Source organism: Haematobia irritans, chromosome 1, assembly GCF_050003625.1.
Source record: "Haematobia irritans isolate KBUSLIRL chromosome 1, ASM5000362v1, whole genome shotgun sequence".
In the NCBI taxonomy this organism is placed as follows: Eukaryota; Metazoa; Arthropoda; class Insecta; order Diptera; family Muscidae; genus Haematobia; species Haematobia irritans.
The window spans coordinates 244,531,598-244,549,143 of record NC_134397.1 but is presented as its reverse complement, the minus strand read 5'-3'; the positions used below and the strand labels follow the sequence as shown (position 1 = coordinate 244,549,143).

Below are 17,546 nucleotides of genomic sequence, written 5' to 3'. Positions count from 1 at the left end.
CTCTAAATCGGGGCATCGCATACAGAAATCAACGCTGATTCGGTTGTTTTGTAAGCAACTGGTACTGCCTCTCTCCCTTACAATGCTGCTGAAATAGTGCTCCATTTTTTGCTGGGATTCCAGCAACAAAATGGAGCTCTGGGATATCACTTCTGCTGGGGTATCACTTCTGAGCAATATTTCTATTAAAATGAGCAATTATAACAGCGCTATGTAGAAACTGCTCTAAATGTGGGCATCGCCCACAGAAATCAGCGCTGATTCGGTTGTTTTGTAAGCAATTGGTACTGCCTCTCTCCCTTAGAATCCTGCTGAAATAGTGATCCACTTATTGCTGGGATAACACATATACACAGAACAAAATGTTCACAATAGTTCCACAGTAAACGATTTATTTTTATATTCAAAATAGCTATATAGAGGGGGAGTCGTCCAATGAATTTAAGTTATTATTTTAAATTGTTATATTTTAATTTTTTTCTTTTCGATTAAATTTCATTTAATGTAAACTATTTGCTTTAATTTTCTCATGTGATCAAGACATTGCCGTTTTTTTTTAAATGTGACATTATTGTAACAATTGTAGTTTGAAAAGTTGATTGGTTGGTTTTTTATATGGCATAATATGTTTTTTGTTTTGATTGTACAGTTTGAAAAGTATTGGAAAATTATTAATAGTGAGTTAAAGCTGTGACAATGATGGGATTGTATTTTATATAACTAAACTATGACAATACAAAGGAAATTTGTATAAGACTGCGATGGAGAAGGCTGTGTTCAACTGATCGGATAGGCAACTACATGTTAAATTTAGATTTTAGGAAAATTTAGAGCAAGAAACAACTCTGAGTTAACTCAGAGTAATCATATGGGACAGATTGCTGCAATAGAGATGTAATATTTATATGTACCGCTCTTGCAATTGCGAGATTTTACGACTGACTAAAAAAACAATTTATTGCCATATTCGAGGAGAATTATAAAAATAATAATAATACTTTAAAAATTGTCAAAATTCTCATCAGAGTACTTGTCACTTCCTGTTGAACAAAGAGATTACCCTGTCCCATATGTGTCGATATTTTAAAATCGAGAAATTTTTAAAAATTATCGTATTTGGCTAATTGTTCCTGTAGATTGAATAACAATAATTTGGTTAGCTGCTTGTCGCTTGTATATATACTTGTTTTTTTTTTTTTTATTGCATAGTTTGAAAGAGACTGGAAAAAAGTGTAAGATGCCCATTTTTGCGATATTATTACTGACTAAATAAAAATCAATTTATTACCATATTTGAGGAGAATTATAAAAATAATAATAATACTTTAAAAGTTGTCAAAACTCTCATCAGAGTACTTGTCACTTCCTGTTGAACAAAGAGATTACCCTGTCCCATATGTGTCGATATTTTAAAATCGAGAAATTTTTAAAAATTATCGTATTTGGCTAATTGTTGCTGTGGATTGAATAACAATAATTTGGTTAGCTGTTTGTCGCTTGTATATATACTTGGTTTTTTTTATTGCATAGTTTGAAAGAGACTGGAAAAAAGAATAAGAGATGAAATGTCCATTTTTGCGATATTATGACTGACTAAAAAAAAACAATTTAGTACCATATTCGAAGAGAACTATAAAAATAATAATAATAATATTTAAAAATTTTCAAAATTCTCATCAGAGTACTTGTCATTTCCTGTTGAACAAAGAGATTACCCTGTTTCATATGTGTCGATATTTTAAAATCGAGAAATTTAAAAAAAAAATATGGTATTGGGCTAATTGTTGCTGTGGATTGAATAACAATAATTTGGTTAGCTGTTTGTCGCTTGGCTTTTTTATTGCATAGTTTGAAAGAGACTGTAAAAAAAGAATAAGAGATGAAACGTAAATTTTTGAGATATTTTGACTGACTAAAAACAATTTTGTACCATATTCGAAGAGAATTTTAAAAATAATAATAATATTTAAAAATTTTCGAAATTCTCATCAGAGTACTTGTCACTTCCTGTTGAACAAAGAGATTACCCTGTCCCATTTGTGTCGATATTTTAAAATCGATAAATTTTTAAAAAAATATGGTACTGGGCTAATTGTTGCTGTGGATTGAATAACAATAATTTGGTTAGCTGTTTGTCGCTTGTATATATACTTGCTTTTTTGATTGCATAGTTTGAAAGAGACTGCAAAAAATAATAAGAGATGAAATGTTCCACTTTTAGAAAATTGCTGAGTTATTGTAGCAGTTATTATCTCACAAGCTGATTTACTGCTTGTTATTTTTATATATCATTCTATGGTTTTAATTGCACAGTTTGAAAATCATTAGAATAATTATTGATATCAAATGAGTGAGTTAAACAGTGACAATAATAAAAAAATGTTATTTTATTTATCATTAGAATAATTATTGATATCAAATGAGTGAGTTAAACAGTGACAATAATAAAAAAATGTTATTTTATTTAGTCATTTGTTGCAAGATTTCAGGGCAATGCTGACCATTATTTATAATGATCGACATTCCAATCGATCTTGTCCCATATTTTTTATCGTTTTGTCGTGCAAATCAATCAGATTATTCGTTGAAGGTGTTGCTTGATACACAGAAAAAAATTTCACGAAAAATTTTCCAATTAAAATATTAATTAAGTTTTAAAAAATATTCAATTAAAAATTTAATTGATTCAACAATTTTTTTTTAATTGAAATAAAAATCAATCACACAGATTAATAGTATCAATTATTTTTTTAATTGGATCAATTAATTTTTTAATTGATACTATCATTTCTGTGATTGAAGACATTTCAATTAAAAAATTAATTGGATCAATTAATTTCGTGATTGAATCCGAAAAAAAAATTTTTTGTGTGTATCATTACTTCCATGAATGTTCTTACGATAGATTATTTAAAATTGATTTGTTTTTTTTTATGTATGTATATCCAATTAAAACAATTTGCCCACAAATGTTTTTTTTTCTAAAAACGACCTAAAAAATCTGTTTCTTCGATATCATATAACAAAACCAAATCACTTTGTTTTGTCAATAACAAGTGTTTTGAAAGTGATCTAATATTATAACATAAATAAATTTACTACAAACTCGTAAAAATTTAATATGCATCTGCAATGTGGAAACCCCAAAATTCAATTAAGTTCAAATGGGTATTGCCATTTTCAATTTCATTTTTTTTTTCAAGTTTTATGGCAATTCACTTTTTTTTTTTTGCATTAGCCATAAAGAGTTTTGTGTAACAATTTAGTGCTACATTTCTTGTTATAAATATTTGATTTAGCTTGTCGTTTTCTTTCTAAAAATGTGACAACTAAACAAGAACACCTATAATCAACAGCAATAAATGTAAACAAGTGTTAACTTAAACAAATAAAAATGGTGTCGTTTGCAAGTATGTTTAGCTATAAAGTTTATTGTACTTTAGCAAAATAAAAAAAAAATTAAAAGACAAAAAACATTATTGCAAAAAAATGTATAAAAATCATCGGTATCAATTCATTGAATTGCTTTATGTATACACTGATGAACTCTAATGAAATAGAATTGGAATCATAAACAATTGATTAGCTATCATTATAAGGAATTATGGATATAAATATATGTGGTGTCTACTACAAATAGAAATTCCATTTATGATTGATTAGTTATTATGGTGTAATTGCATGTAATAAGTAGACTTATATTTTGTATTCATATTTTTAGGAATTTCGAAATACTAAAGCTAGTATATTAGAAAAATTTGTATTTTCTAGGAGCCAGTAGAAGAAAACTAAATCAATGATTTTGCTAATATATCCATCCATTACGATTTATTGAAAGCAAGCCATTCATTTAAGTGACATAAGTTGGCATAGTTGAATTATTTATAATTAATTCATTTTATTAGAATGTAATGCAGATCAGTTAAAATTTTGAATTATTTTTAATAATTTGCTTTAGATTTTTTAATTAATTATTATTTTTTTCATTTAAACCAATGTTAAATTAAGGCATCTGCCTACAGCAAATCCATCATCTCCCTAATAATGCCAACAATAACAGTTAACTGTGTTCTCATACTCTCTCTCACCCACTTACTCTCCACACAACATTAATACATAGTTGCAAAGTCACTGATAACTGTAACGGGGAATTAATGCACATTGATATGCAAGCATATGAATTTGAATCATTAGAATTTAATTTGATTTCGAACATTAAAATAAAGAGATATTGGAAACTGTTAACCAATATTTAAATTTCTTTGGGTAAATAAATGTTTATGCCCATATGCAAAACAATTTATTGACAGTTTATCGAATGAATTTGTATGGCAAAAGTACACTGGAAAAACAGTGAACCCACCAGGAAGAAAACTTTCGGTTAATTTTAGAAAATTTTGAATATTTGTAGAAAATTTTAAATAAACAGTATTACAAACGTTGGCATCACGCCGATGTCATAAAAAAAAGTAAATATTTTTCGACAAATTCAAGAAAATTTATTAGATATAACTAAGTTTTTTCACTTGTTAAAGAAAATTTTGTAGTTTGAAGGAAAAACTTGGGGTTCAAAATTGCAAGAATGTCTTTAGTGACATACGAAGTTCATGATGCATGACGCATTTTTGGTAAAATTTACAAATTTAAAGAAATTCTGAACTATTTTGTGGAAGACACGAATTTAGTTAATCTTTATGTTTCATTTGAGTATATTTTTTTCCTCGGTTTTAGTTAATTTAACTAACGTACACAAAAAATTATTAGAGTAAAGGAAATTTTCTCCAAACATAATAATTCCATGAACTAAAATAAAGTTAAATTGGCTTTAGTGAAATAGAGAGTTCACTTTTTTTTTTGAGTGTAGGCTTGAAGTTTTCTTTAACATTTTTGCATATGGCGGTTAATCTTTAACTTCTTGATATTTTATCTACTTTATTTAATAAACCCAAAAACTTTCTACTTGAGACGCTATCCCTTCCAATTATTTTTTTTAAACTATATGAAATATCAAATTTTTTTAAACTATATGAAATATCAAAAATATTTAAAAATAAATCCACTTACCCTTGTCATAACATGATCGGCTCCGGTTCCTTCTTCATCCTTGAATATAATATCCCTGTTATTGTTAAATTCCAATTTTTTAAATTTTGCCGAATCCCTTTGGATGGCACCCTCACTGACACCGGAGGCTCCCAAGGATTGTTCGGACATATTTGGTACATGCTGTTTAAACACCAATGGTGTTAATTTACGTCTTCTACGTGGACCGCCAATACCTCGACCTGGACCACAGCCGGCGGCTGATGAAAATAGGCTGGCCAAAAGTAAGAGTATACATATGCGACGCAAAGTCAAGGTATTACTACAACTTGTGGTGATATACGAAGAAGAAGAAGTAGAAGAACTTTCGCTACTGCTGCATCCACTTGTAAGCCAACTATTATTGACCTTTAAGGGTATATCCGATTTTATATAAGAATCTGTTGGCAAAATATTGGCATGATCGATATTTTGTAAACTTGGTTTATTATTATTGGCACAAATGTGGCATTTATCACAGGACATATCGGTGGTACCTTCAATACAGGGTACACGTTGATCAAATTCCATTTTGCTTTGTTTTACACAATGTTTCGTTAGAAATAAAGGGAAATCGAACGAATTTACACTCCCATAAAATTTATTTGAAAAGTTTTTTTTTTGTTTTTCTCACAAGCACATATTATGTATGTTTTATTTAATAGATATATTTTTATAACAACAAAATAAATATTAAAAATCAATTTCTATTTAATCAACTTTTATCCAACATTTCTTTAGAATTTTGTATAATTTTGTAATTTTGTCGTTCTTTATGTTCCGCATAAAATTTTCAAAATTTTCCAATCACTCTCGTTTTTTTCTCTTTGTTATTCCAATTTAAATTCAAATTTCCGTTATTAATCTCATTCGCAAAACAAATCGACAAAATCGATAACACTCAGTCACTTCACGATATTTATGATGGTGATCTTGTATTTTGCATTAACTACTGCGACAACTACGAAGGCGACGACCACAACCGTTGCGCTCGCTTACTGATTGACAAATGACACCAGGGTTTGAGTGAGGGTGCTTTCAAGAATCCCGGTGTATTAGAGAGTTCGGTTTGCTCGTTCGTTTCTTCGTTGTTGGTATGCAACAAAATTTGCCTTTTGACGAGTTTATCTGTTTATCCTATAACTGTTGGCTCAATGGGTGATTGTGTGTTTCTGCTTGCTGCTGGCTATTACTGTTATATTCATCGAGCATATGACCCTCTATGTTATTGTTGTTGTATTACTCTTTCGGCCCGAAGAATGAATGAATGAATAGTTCACTCATTTGCCACCACAAATCTCCGTTTCAACGATGAACTCTAGAATTCACTCAAATTCATTTCCCACATACACACACATGTGAACGAAATCTCTATGCAACAATCGTAAGACAATTCATTTTCAACATAGATTCATTTATTCATTCTCCTTGAGAGAGTAAGAGAGGTACTCTTAACTACTCTAAAAGAAAATCCTCAACAAAAAAAAAGAAGGAAAGAGACCACTAATAATATTCATGCTCATATACTCTCACCCATATACTACTACTACCATTATCATCACCTGTGAGCTAAATCATTTTCATTTTGAGTGTGTATGTGTGCAACTGTTCTCTTTAGTGCTCTATTATAAATAGCAATGTCTTTCACACTTTGCTCAAATTTCCCTTTTTGCCAATTGGACATGTGGTTTTTGTGTTTCTTTCAGCCGACAATACATAGAAAAGATCATTGATTGTTAATCTTCTTCTCTTGGCCATCTTTTTTTGTATGTTTATTGCGTATGCTAACTGATATTATGATATTCTTATAACCTACACTCAACGAAAACTGGATCCATGATGCATAAATTGTATTTTAAAAAATTTGGATGATTATGCTCCTAAGAATTACTCCGTTATCGTGAAGGAAACCTCATAAAATATATTTCAATGCTAATGATTGTTGTGAAACACTGGAATTAGGATTAGAAAGTCAACTTTTTCCAATCGTCAAAATCAATTTTTAATATGGCCAAATATGAACAAAGTGGAAAATTTGATTTTTACAAAAGCCGCTTAGTCGAAAATTCGATTTTTCCAAATTTAGAAAAATCAAGAACTCGCACGTTTCGGAATTACCACATTCCTCATCAGCATCCTCTACTTGCAGCAAAACTATTAACCAATTATCAGAATAAATTCAGGCTGTTCACTAAACCCCTTTTTTTCGGAAGGTTCACCATGGGTTTAGTGAACTGCCTGAATTTATTCTGATAATTTGTTGATAGTTTTTCTGCAAGTAGAGGATGCTGATAAGGAATGTGGTAATTCCGAAACGTGCGTCCATCCAAACATCTTGCAGTCTATAGGGCTTTGCCCAACTAAATTTGACAAACATTATTTTCCCCTGTTGGTTAAGCTACACTTGTAGTTTAGTCAATGCATGATTTTAAGCTGAAATAAAAAAACAACAAAATTTTATTTCTATATAAAATTTTGTAAAAATTTTATTTCTATATAAAATTTTGTCAAAATTTTATTTCTATATAAATTTTGTCAAAATTTTATTTCTATATAAATTTTGTTCAAAATTTTATTTCTATAAAAAATTTTGTCAAAATTTTATTTCTATAGAAAATTTTGTCAAAATTTTATTTCTATAGAAAATTTTGCCAAAATTTTATTTCTAAAGAAAATTTTGCCAAATTTTATTTCTATAGAAAATTTTGCAAAAATTTAATTTCTATAGAAAATTTTGTCAAAATTTAATTTCTGCTCGTATAGAAAATTTTGTCAAAAATTTATTTTCTATAGAAAATGTAGTCAAAAATTTAATTTTTATAGAAAATTTTGTCAAAACTTAATTTCTATAGAAAACTTTGTCAAAAATTTAATTTCAATAGAACATTTTGTCAAAATTCTATTTCTATACAAAATTTTGTAAAAATTTTATTTTGTCAAAATTTTATTTCAATAGAAAATTTTGTCAAAATTTTATTTCTATAGAAAATTTTGTCAAAATTTTATTTCTACAGAAAATTCTGTCAAAATTTTATTTCTATAGAAAATTTTGTTAAAATTTTATTTCTATAAAAAATTTTATCGAAATTGTATTTCATTCGTTTTGTTTGTTATTGTTGGCTTCTCTTCAATCGTTATTGTTGTTTTTGATCTCGGCTTAAAGCCATGCATTGACTAAACTACAAGTGTAGTTTAACCAACAGAGGAAAAGTATGCTTATCAAATTTATTTGCAAGATGGTTGGATGTACAGCTGTTGCGGAATTACCACATTCCTCATCAGCATCCTTTACTTGCAGCAAAACTATCAACCAATTATCAGAATAAATTCGGGTAATTCACTCAACCCAAAGTGAACTACACTTGAACCTCCCGAAAAAGTGTAGTTCACTTTGGGTTGAGTGAATTACCCGAATTTATTCTGATAATTGGTTGATAGTTTTGCTGCAAGTAGAGGATGCTGATGAGCAATGTGGTAATTCAGAAACAGCTGTACATCCAACCTTCTTGCAGTCTATAGGGCTTTGCCCAAATAAATTTGACAAGCATACCTCTGTTGGTTAAGCTACACTTGTAGTTTAGTCAATGCATGACTTTAAGCTGAGATCAAAAACAACAATAGAAATTGTATTTCTATAGAATATTTTGTCAAAATTTTATTTCTATAGAAAATTTTGTCAAAATTTTATTTGTATAGAAAATTCTGTCAAAATTTTATTTCTATAGAAACTTTTGTCAAAATTTTATTTCTATAGAAAATTTTATCGAAATTGTATTTCTATAGAAAATTTTGTCAAAATTTTATTTCTATAGAAAATTTTGTCAAAATTTTATTTGTATAGAAAATTTTGTCAAAATTCTATTTCTATAGAAACTTTTGTCAAAATTTTATTTCTATAGAAAATTTTATCGAAATTGTATTTCTATAGAAAATTTTGTCAAAATTTTATTTCTATAGAAAATTTTGTCAAAAATTTAATTTATGTAGAAAATTTTGTAAAAATTTTATTTCTATAGAAAATTTTGTCAAAATTTTATTTCTATAGAAAATTTTGTCAAAATTTTATTTCTATAGAAGATGTTACCAAAGTTTTATATCGATAGAAAATTTGGTCAAAATGTTATTTTTATATAAAATTAAAGTAACTCTTAGTTGGAGAGGAATATTTGGCTCCACACTGTGGAACAGGGTATTATAAATTAGTGCATATGTTTGCAACACCCAGAAGGAGACGAGATAGACACATGGTGTCTTTGGCAAAAATGCTCAGGGTGGGCTCTTGAGTCGATATAGCGATGTCCGTCTGTCCGTGAACACATTTTTGTAATCAAAGTCTAGGTCGCAGTTTTAGTCCAATCGACTTCAAATTTGGCACAAGTATGTGTTTTGGCTCAGAATAGATCCCTATTGATTTTGGAAGAAATCGGTTCAGATTTAGATATAGCTCCCATATATATATTTCGCTCGATATGGACTTATATGGCCCCAGAAGCCAGAAAGCTGAGAAAGCGAAAAATTAAAATTTGCTTCCTAGAAGCAAGTACACAAAACCTAAATTTAAAAGAGAATTGTGTCTTAAAAGTATCCTTACTTGTATTCTCCGCTTCTTTGGCTCGGAATCAATACCAAATTTTTTAAAGTAAAGACAAAATCTTTGGAACCGAGTATGCATTTTTTCAGTGTAGTGCATTAGCCGGCTTAAATTTTGAGTCTATAGATTTTGTAGAAGTCTATCAAATTCTGTCCAGATCGAGTGATATTTAAATGTGTGTATTTGGGACAAACCTTTATATATAGCCCCCAACACATTTGACGGATGTGATATGGTATCGAAAATTTAGATCTACAAAGTGGTGCAGGGTATAATATAGTCGGCCCCGCCCGACTTTAGACTTTCCTTACTTGTTATAATCTCTATTTCTGTGGAACATTTAAAAATTTGAAATAATCTAAAATTAAGTTCACGAAAAGAAAGGGCGATCGTGTAGTGCTCGTAAACGGCACCAGTAAAGTTTAAGCCAGATCAAAGTGTTTTTTTTATTTGTTACTAACGAAAATATTTATATCGGTTAACGATTCGATTGTCTGTCTGATATCGATGGGTATCGAGAAATAAATAGGTTTAATGCGTTCAAGATCCTTCAAGGGGCCGATTGAAGATGGAGAAAGTCGTCACCGTGGGCCGTAAATACTTACGGACGTGGACTCGAACCCACTTCAAAGAAAAATTATTAATGAAATCGTCTTTAAAATTGTTAATGAAATTGTCTTTAAAATTGTTGACTTTCAGTATCTTAACTACAAAGCAAGAAAGCGTTATTAAAGCAAGAAAGCGTTATTATAAATTGGGAGATGTTTTTAAGCGCTTTATTTTAAAGAAATTTCTACTTGAAGTCCTGTCTGAATTTAGAAATTTAAGTTTCCCTTAAAACGTTTTTAAAGGACTTTGATAGCACACGAAGAAAAAACCTGAAAAAAGATTGAATTGAAATTTGTTTCATAAAATCAAGTACGCAAAACTCAAATTTAAAATTGATTTGTGTCAATTCTCTACTTCTTTGAATCGAAATCAAAACCAAAATCATTAGTATAAAGACAAAATCTTTGGAACCGGGCATGATTTTTTTAGTGCACAGTAGAGCTTTAATTTTAATTTGTCAATAAATGTTTTTTTTTCTCTAATCAAATTAAAAAGGTAGGTTAAATGTATTTAATTTCCACCAGGAAATAAATTTTGATACATTTGAGAAGGGAAAAAATACGGTGGAAGCAAAAACTTGGCTTGATAATGAGTTTCCGGACTCTGCCCCAGGGAAATCAACAATAATTGATTGGCATGCAAAATTCAAGCGTGGTGAAATGAGCACGGAGGACGGTGAACGCAGTGGACGCCCGAAAGAGGTGGTTACCGACTAAAACATCAAAAAATCCACAAAATGATTTGGAATGACCGTAAAATGAAGTTGATCGAGATAGCAGAGGCCTTAAAGATATCAAAGGAACGTGTTGGTCATATCATTCATCAATATTTGGATATGCGGAAGCTCTGTGCAAAATGGGTGCCGCGCGAGCTCACATTTGACCAAAAACAACAACGTGTTGATGATTCTGAGCGGTGTTTGCAGCTGTTAACTCGTAATACACCCGAGTTTTTCCGTCGATATGTGACAATGGATGAAACATGGCTCCATCACTACACTCCTGGGTCCAATCGACAGTCGGCTGAGTGGACAGCGACCAGTGAACCGTCTCCGAAGCGTGGAAAGACTCAAAAGTCCGCTGGCAAAGTAATGGCCTCTGTTTTTTGGGATGTGCATGGAATAATTTTTATCGATTATCTTCAGAAGGGAAAAACTATCAACAGTGACTATTATATGGCGTTATTGGGGCGTTTGAAGGTCGAAATCGCGGCAAAACGGCCCCATATGAAAAAGAAAAAAGTGCCACAAGTCATTGAGAACGATGGCAAAAATTTATGAATTGGGCTTCGAATTGCTTCCCCACCCACCGTATTCTCCAGATCTGGCCCCCAGCGACTTTTTCTTGTTCTCAGACCTCAAAAGGATGCTCGCAGGGAAAAAATTTGGCTGCAATGAAGAGGTGATTGCCGAAACTGAGGCCTATTTTGAGGCAAAACCGAAGGAATACTACCAAAATGGTATCAAAAAATTGGAAGGTCGTTATAATCGTTGTATCGCTCTTGAAGGGAACTATGTTGAATACTAAAAACGAATTTTGACAAAAAAAAAAATGTGTTTTTCTTTGTTAGACCGGGGACTTATCAGCCAACCTGTTAGCTTTCGCCCGATTTACACTCATATGACCACAGAGGCCAATTTTTTGCTCCGATTTAGTTGAAATTTTGCACATTTTTGGTTGAAATCGGTTCAGATTTGGATATAATAAAAATTTGTTTCATAGAATCAGTACGTAAAACTCAAATTTAAAACTGTCCTTACTTCAATCCTCTGTTTCTTTGACTCGGAATCAATACCACAATCATTAGTGTTAAGGCAAAATCTTTGGAACCAATCATCCTTTTTTTTAATGCATAGTGGAAGGTTTGTGATCTTCGGTTCATCCGAGATTGAATTTTAATGATTTTCTAATTGTATTAAAAAGATAAGTGGAATCTATTTAATTTCATTTTTAATGAAATTTTTCAATTTCTTTTCTGTGTTTGGGAAACATAATATAAGAGATTACACTACACAAAGCCAAAGCTGAAATTTCCTATAATTGAGTTGAATATACAAAAATATTTTTTTGTTGTTTAGTTACCAATACTGTATTAAAATCAAAGCTGCAAGTCAAAACGCGTTTCATATCCGGAAGCACTCTAAATTCCTATCCATTCAACACTTCGAATTGTCGCTACCTAACTCGGAGATAATAACAATTTATTTTGCTTTCATTTAATGTGACCCACTGCAGGTGATGTAAAACAGTATCTTTCTGTGTCAGAAAATTCATAAAAATTACTTTCACCACAATCATTGTTCGAAACCACAAAATCAAACATGCACTCAATCTTACAAGCGAACTATTGTCACGGTAATAAATGACAGACAACATTACATTGAAATCATTTAAGAGAGTTACATTTCCTAATTTCTATAAACATTTTTCTTTATTCAATGTTGAGATTCATTCAAAAAAAAAAAAAGGATGAGGGAAGCTGGAAGAGGTTGGTAGTTCAAAAAATCGATAATGAACAAAATGCTCACTGAATGAACACCGAAATAAGTATGTAACACCAACAATGTGAGAGATGCTGTGGCTACACAAACACACACACACACATATATTCATTTATAAGCACCCGCAATTCCATCGATCATACGAACACACACACACACACTCATCTATACTAGCTAGTTGATGGAGCTTATGTTTATTATGGACGCCACTTTAAATATTCCTCTCCCATACAACCAACGACATCACTCGTCTCATTAAATGCGCCATTGCAATGGTGTGTGAGCCCAAAGTATGTATGGTGGGGCGGAGCTGATTGAGGCTTATGTTTTTGAATGAGAGTGCCAACGAACCAGCTAAAAACCACAACTCACACGAGCTAGCCACCACAACATATGATCACATACACACGCACACATGTTGCCAAAGACAAAGAGCAGCAGCAGCCATCGAAGAACAGCATCATTATTATCATCACAACAATAACTTTTGTTAATGAAGTTGGTTGGCCATTTGGTTGTTTGAATGGTTTCGATGTTCCAAAGATCGACGTTCTGTCGGTATCATCAAAATTTTCAAAGTGCGCACGAGCATTCACACACACGCGTACACTAACCTGCGGTACCCCCCAATGAAACATGAAATGCTTTTGGCCGTGTATAAAATACGCTCTAAAATACAAAATTTTCAAGTCATTTTGTTGGTAAATTCCCATTAAAGAATCACACCGCTATACAAGAACAACGTTAGTAGCGTGGAAAAATCATGGATGCCGCATCGAAACTGGATGGAATCCCAAGAAAGTCCCAATAAACGGCAGTCGATTAAATAAGTAACTTCACATTGGTATTTTCTGTATGTATGGATGGCATGTGTGTGGGAACATTAGAGTGTTCCATCCAAAATGAGGGCAGATTTAAAAAGACAAGATTCTTGATAGCAAAAAAAAATTATGTAGCGATTCATGCATTCAAGTATATACAGCACTAAGTTCGGCCGGGCCGAATCTTAAATACCCACCACCATGAACCAAATATTAGGGTTTCCTTTGAAATTTCAGGAGGGCTTGAGGACTTGAGGACACTTCCCGAAGATAAATTTAAAGATTTCACCTATGAGGACTATATCAGATTCTGGATTTATAAGAACCATGTTTGTTTGAGTTTTAGAGGAATCATTAACATCTCTTGTAAGTGTGCAAGAAAATTATAAAATAACGTCTTAATTTGAAATCTTAAATCTGTGGAAGTAAAATCTGGAAATTTTACATTGAGTTTCAAGCAATTTTCATGATCAGTGCGCCTTCTACACCGTCAAGAAGTGAAGTCGGTCTATATGGAGGCATTTTCAAATGGACCGATAAAAACTTGATCCGATACACGTTTTTGTGAGCCTAAAATATCAGAATATTTAAAAATTCAGGCAAATCAGATAAAAACTACGGTTTCTAGAAACCCAAGGAGTTAAATCGGGAGATCGTTCTTATGGGGGCTATACTAAAATATGGACCGATAGATTTCCAATTTCAGGCAAATAGGATAAAAACTTCGGATTCTAGAAGCCCAAGAAGTAAAATCGGAAATCGGTCTATATGGGGGCTATACCAAAATATGGACCGATACTCACCATTTTCGGCACACCTCTTTATGGTCATAAAATACCTCTAGATTTCAAATTTCAGGCAAATTGGATAAAAACTACGATTTCTATAAGCCCAAGACCCCAAATCGGGAGGTCGTTTTATATGGGGACCATACCAAAACATGGACCGATACTCACAATTTTTGGCACACGTATTTGTGGTCCTACAATACCTCTAGATTTCCAATTTCAGGAAAATTGAATATAAACTGCGGTTTCTATAAGCCAAAGAAGTAAAATCGGGAGATATGTCTATATGGGGGCTATACCAAAACATGGACCGATACTCACCAATTTTGGCACACCTCTTTATGGTGATAAAATACCTCTAGATTTCAAATTTCAGGCAAATTGGATAAAAACTACGATTTCTATAAGCCCAAAACCCCAAATCGGGAGGTCGGTTTATATGGGGACTATATAAAAACCTGGACCGATATAGCCCATCTTCGAACTTGACCTGCCTGCAGACAAAAGACGAGTTTGAGCAAAATTTCAGCACGATTGTTTCATTATTGAAGACTGTAGCGTGATTACAACAGACAGACAGACAGACAGACAGTGGTGGTCATATGAGTCTAAATCGGGCGAAAGCTATATATCGGAGCTATATCTAAATCTGAACCGATTTCAACCAAATTTGGCACGCATAGCTACAATGCTAATTCTACTCCCTGTGCAAAATTTCAACAAAATCGGAGTTAAAAATTGGCCTCTGTGGTCATATGGGTGTAAATCGGGCGAAAGCTATATATGGGAGATATATCTAAATCTGAACCGATTTCAACCAAATTTGGCACGCATAGCTACAATGCTAATTATACTACCTGTGCAAAATTTCAACTAAATCGGAGGAAAAAATTGGCCTCTGTGGTCATATGAGTGTAAATCGGTCGAAAGCTATATATTGGAGCTATATCTAAATCTGAACCGATTTCAACCAAATTTGACACGCATAGCTACAATGCTAATTCTACTCCCTGTGCAAAGTTTCAACCAAATTGGGGTAAAACTCTGGCTTCTGGGACCGTATTAGTCCATATCGGGCGAAAGATATATATGGGAGCTATATCTAAATCTAATCCGATTTCAAATAAAATTTAGCACACTTGACTATAGTAGTAATTGTTCTTCTTGTGTAAAATTTTAAGCAAATTAGGGTAAAACTCTGGCTTCTGGGGCCATATAAGTCCATATCGGGCGAAATGTATATATGGGAGCTATATCTAAATCTGAACCGATTTCTTCCAAAATAGGGATCTATTCTGAGCCAAAGCATATATTTGTGCCAAATTTGAAGTCGATTGGACTAAAACTGCGACCTAGACTTTGATTACAAAAATGTGTTGACGGACAGACGGACATGGCTATATCGACTCAGGAGCCCACCCTGAGCATTTTTGCCAAAGACACCATGTGTCTATCTCGTCTCCTTCTGGGTGTTACAAACATATGCACTAACTTATAATACCCTGTTCCACAGTGTGGAGCAGGGTATAAAAATTGATTTTAATTAACTTCCTTCTCTCTCTTGTTAGTTATTCAATTAAAAAAAAATAATATTTTGATAAAATTATGGAAAAAAATAATTTAGAAAAAAAAAATGATTTTAATTAACTTCCTTCTCTCTTGTTAGTTAATATATTCAATTAAACAGTCGATAATTCAATATATGAGTATATCAATCAACCTATACATTGTGCTTGTAGAGAAGGAATGTGATCACATCAAACACGTTTCAAGAGAATAATGTTATTTTTAGACGGGGAACATGGAATATTTTTGTCGCAAAAATATTGTTGTCTCGCCAAGTATAAACATCGTCGCAGAAGTCAGATACATAATTGCCAAGAAAATAACATTATATTCAAAAATAACATTATTTACTGCCAAACAAGTTCAGATTGCTGTCATTTCTAAGCCACTGTCTGCCAGTTGCCAGATTTATTCCAGTGCCAGTTAATTTTATTTTTTATGAGCTTACAAAAGCATTTTGATCTATTGCATTCAGAAATAAATTTACTCGTGAAGCGTGATAATGAGATGGTCTTATGTTTGGCTGAAAAACCACAAGTTGCTAGGAAGTTATTGTCTGCCACAAAATAGTTCAGAATTTCTTAAAATTTGTAAATTTTACCAATAATACGCTCATATTGAACATAGTATAACGCTACACTCAAAAAAAAGTGAACCCTATATTTCACTAAAGCTGATTTAATTCTATTTTGGTTCATGGAATTTTTACATTTTAAGAAAGTTTCCATGAATTTAATAATTTTTTGAGTACGTTAGTTAAATTAACTACAACAGAGGAGAAAATTATACACAAATGAAGCATAAAGATTTACTAAATTCGTACTTCTCGCTAAATAGTTCATTATTTATTTAAATTTGTAAATTTTACTAAAAAATGCGCCCATCTTGAACTTCGTATGGCACTAAAGACATTCTTGAAATTTTGAACTCCAATTTTTTTTTCAAACTGCAAAATTTTCTTTAACAAGTGAACAAAATTAATTATGTCTAATAAATTTTCTTGAATTTGTCGAAAAATGTTTACTTATTTTTGTGATATCGGCGTGACGTCAGCGTTTGTAATATTATTTAGTTAAAATTTTCTAAAAATAATCTAAAGCTATCGACTTGAAACTTGGCACAAGTAGTTGTTATTGAAGTAGGTCGGATGGTATTGCAAATGGGCCATATCGGTCCACTTTTACGTATAGCCCCCATATAAACGGACCCCCAGATTTGGCTTGCGGGTCCTCTAAGGGAAGCTAATTTCATCCGATCCGGCTGAAAATTGGTACATGGTGTTAGTATATGGTCTCTAACAACCTTGCAAAAATTGGTCCACATCGGTGCATAATTATATATAGCCCCCATATAAACCGATCACCAGATTTGGCCTCCGGAGCCTCTTGGAAGACCAAAATTCATCTGATTCAATTGATATTTGGTATGTGGTGTTAATATATGGCCTCAAACACCCATGCAAAAATTGGTCGAAATCGGTCCATAATTATATATAGCCCCCATATAATTCGATCACCAGATTTGACCGCCGGAGCCCCTTGGAAGAGCAACATTCATCCGATTCGGTTGAACTTTGGTACGTGATGTTA

The 17,546-nt window shown here is 31.9% G+C and overlaps 1 protein-coding gene across 1 annotated transcript in view; it reads right to left on the bottom strand.

Annotated features, from left to right (window-relative positions):
• Positions 1-6,222, bottom strand: part of hh (hedgehog signaling protein) — a 50,159-nt gene extending 43,937 nt beyond the window's left edge. Inside the window, exon 1 of the mRNA XM_075311524.1 lies at positions 5,065-6,222. Within this exon, the coding sequence (XP_075167639.1) occupies positions 5,065-5,613 (549 nt within the window). The 5' untranslated portion in view covers positions 5,614-6,222. The remainder of the gene's footprint in view (positions 1-5,064) is intronic.
• Positions 6,223-17,546: the final 11,324 nt, after the last annotated feature.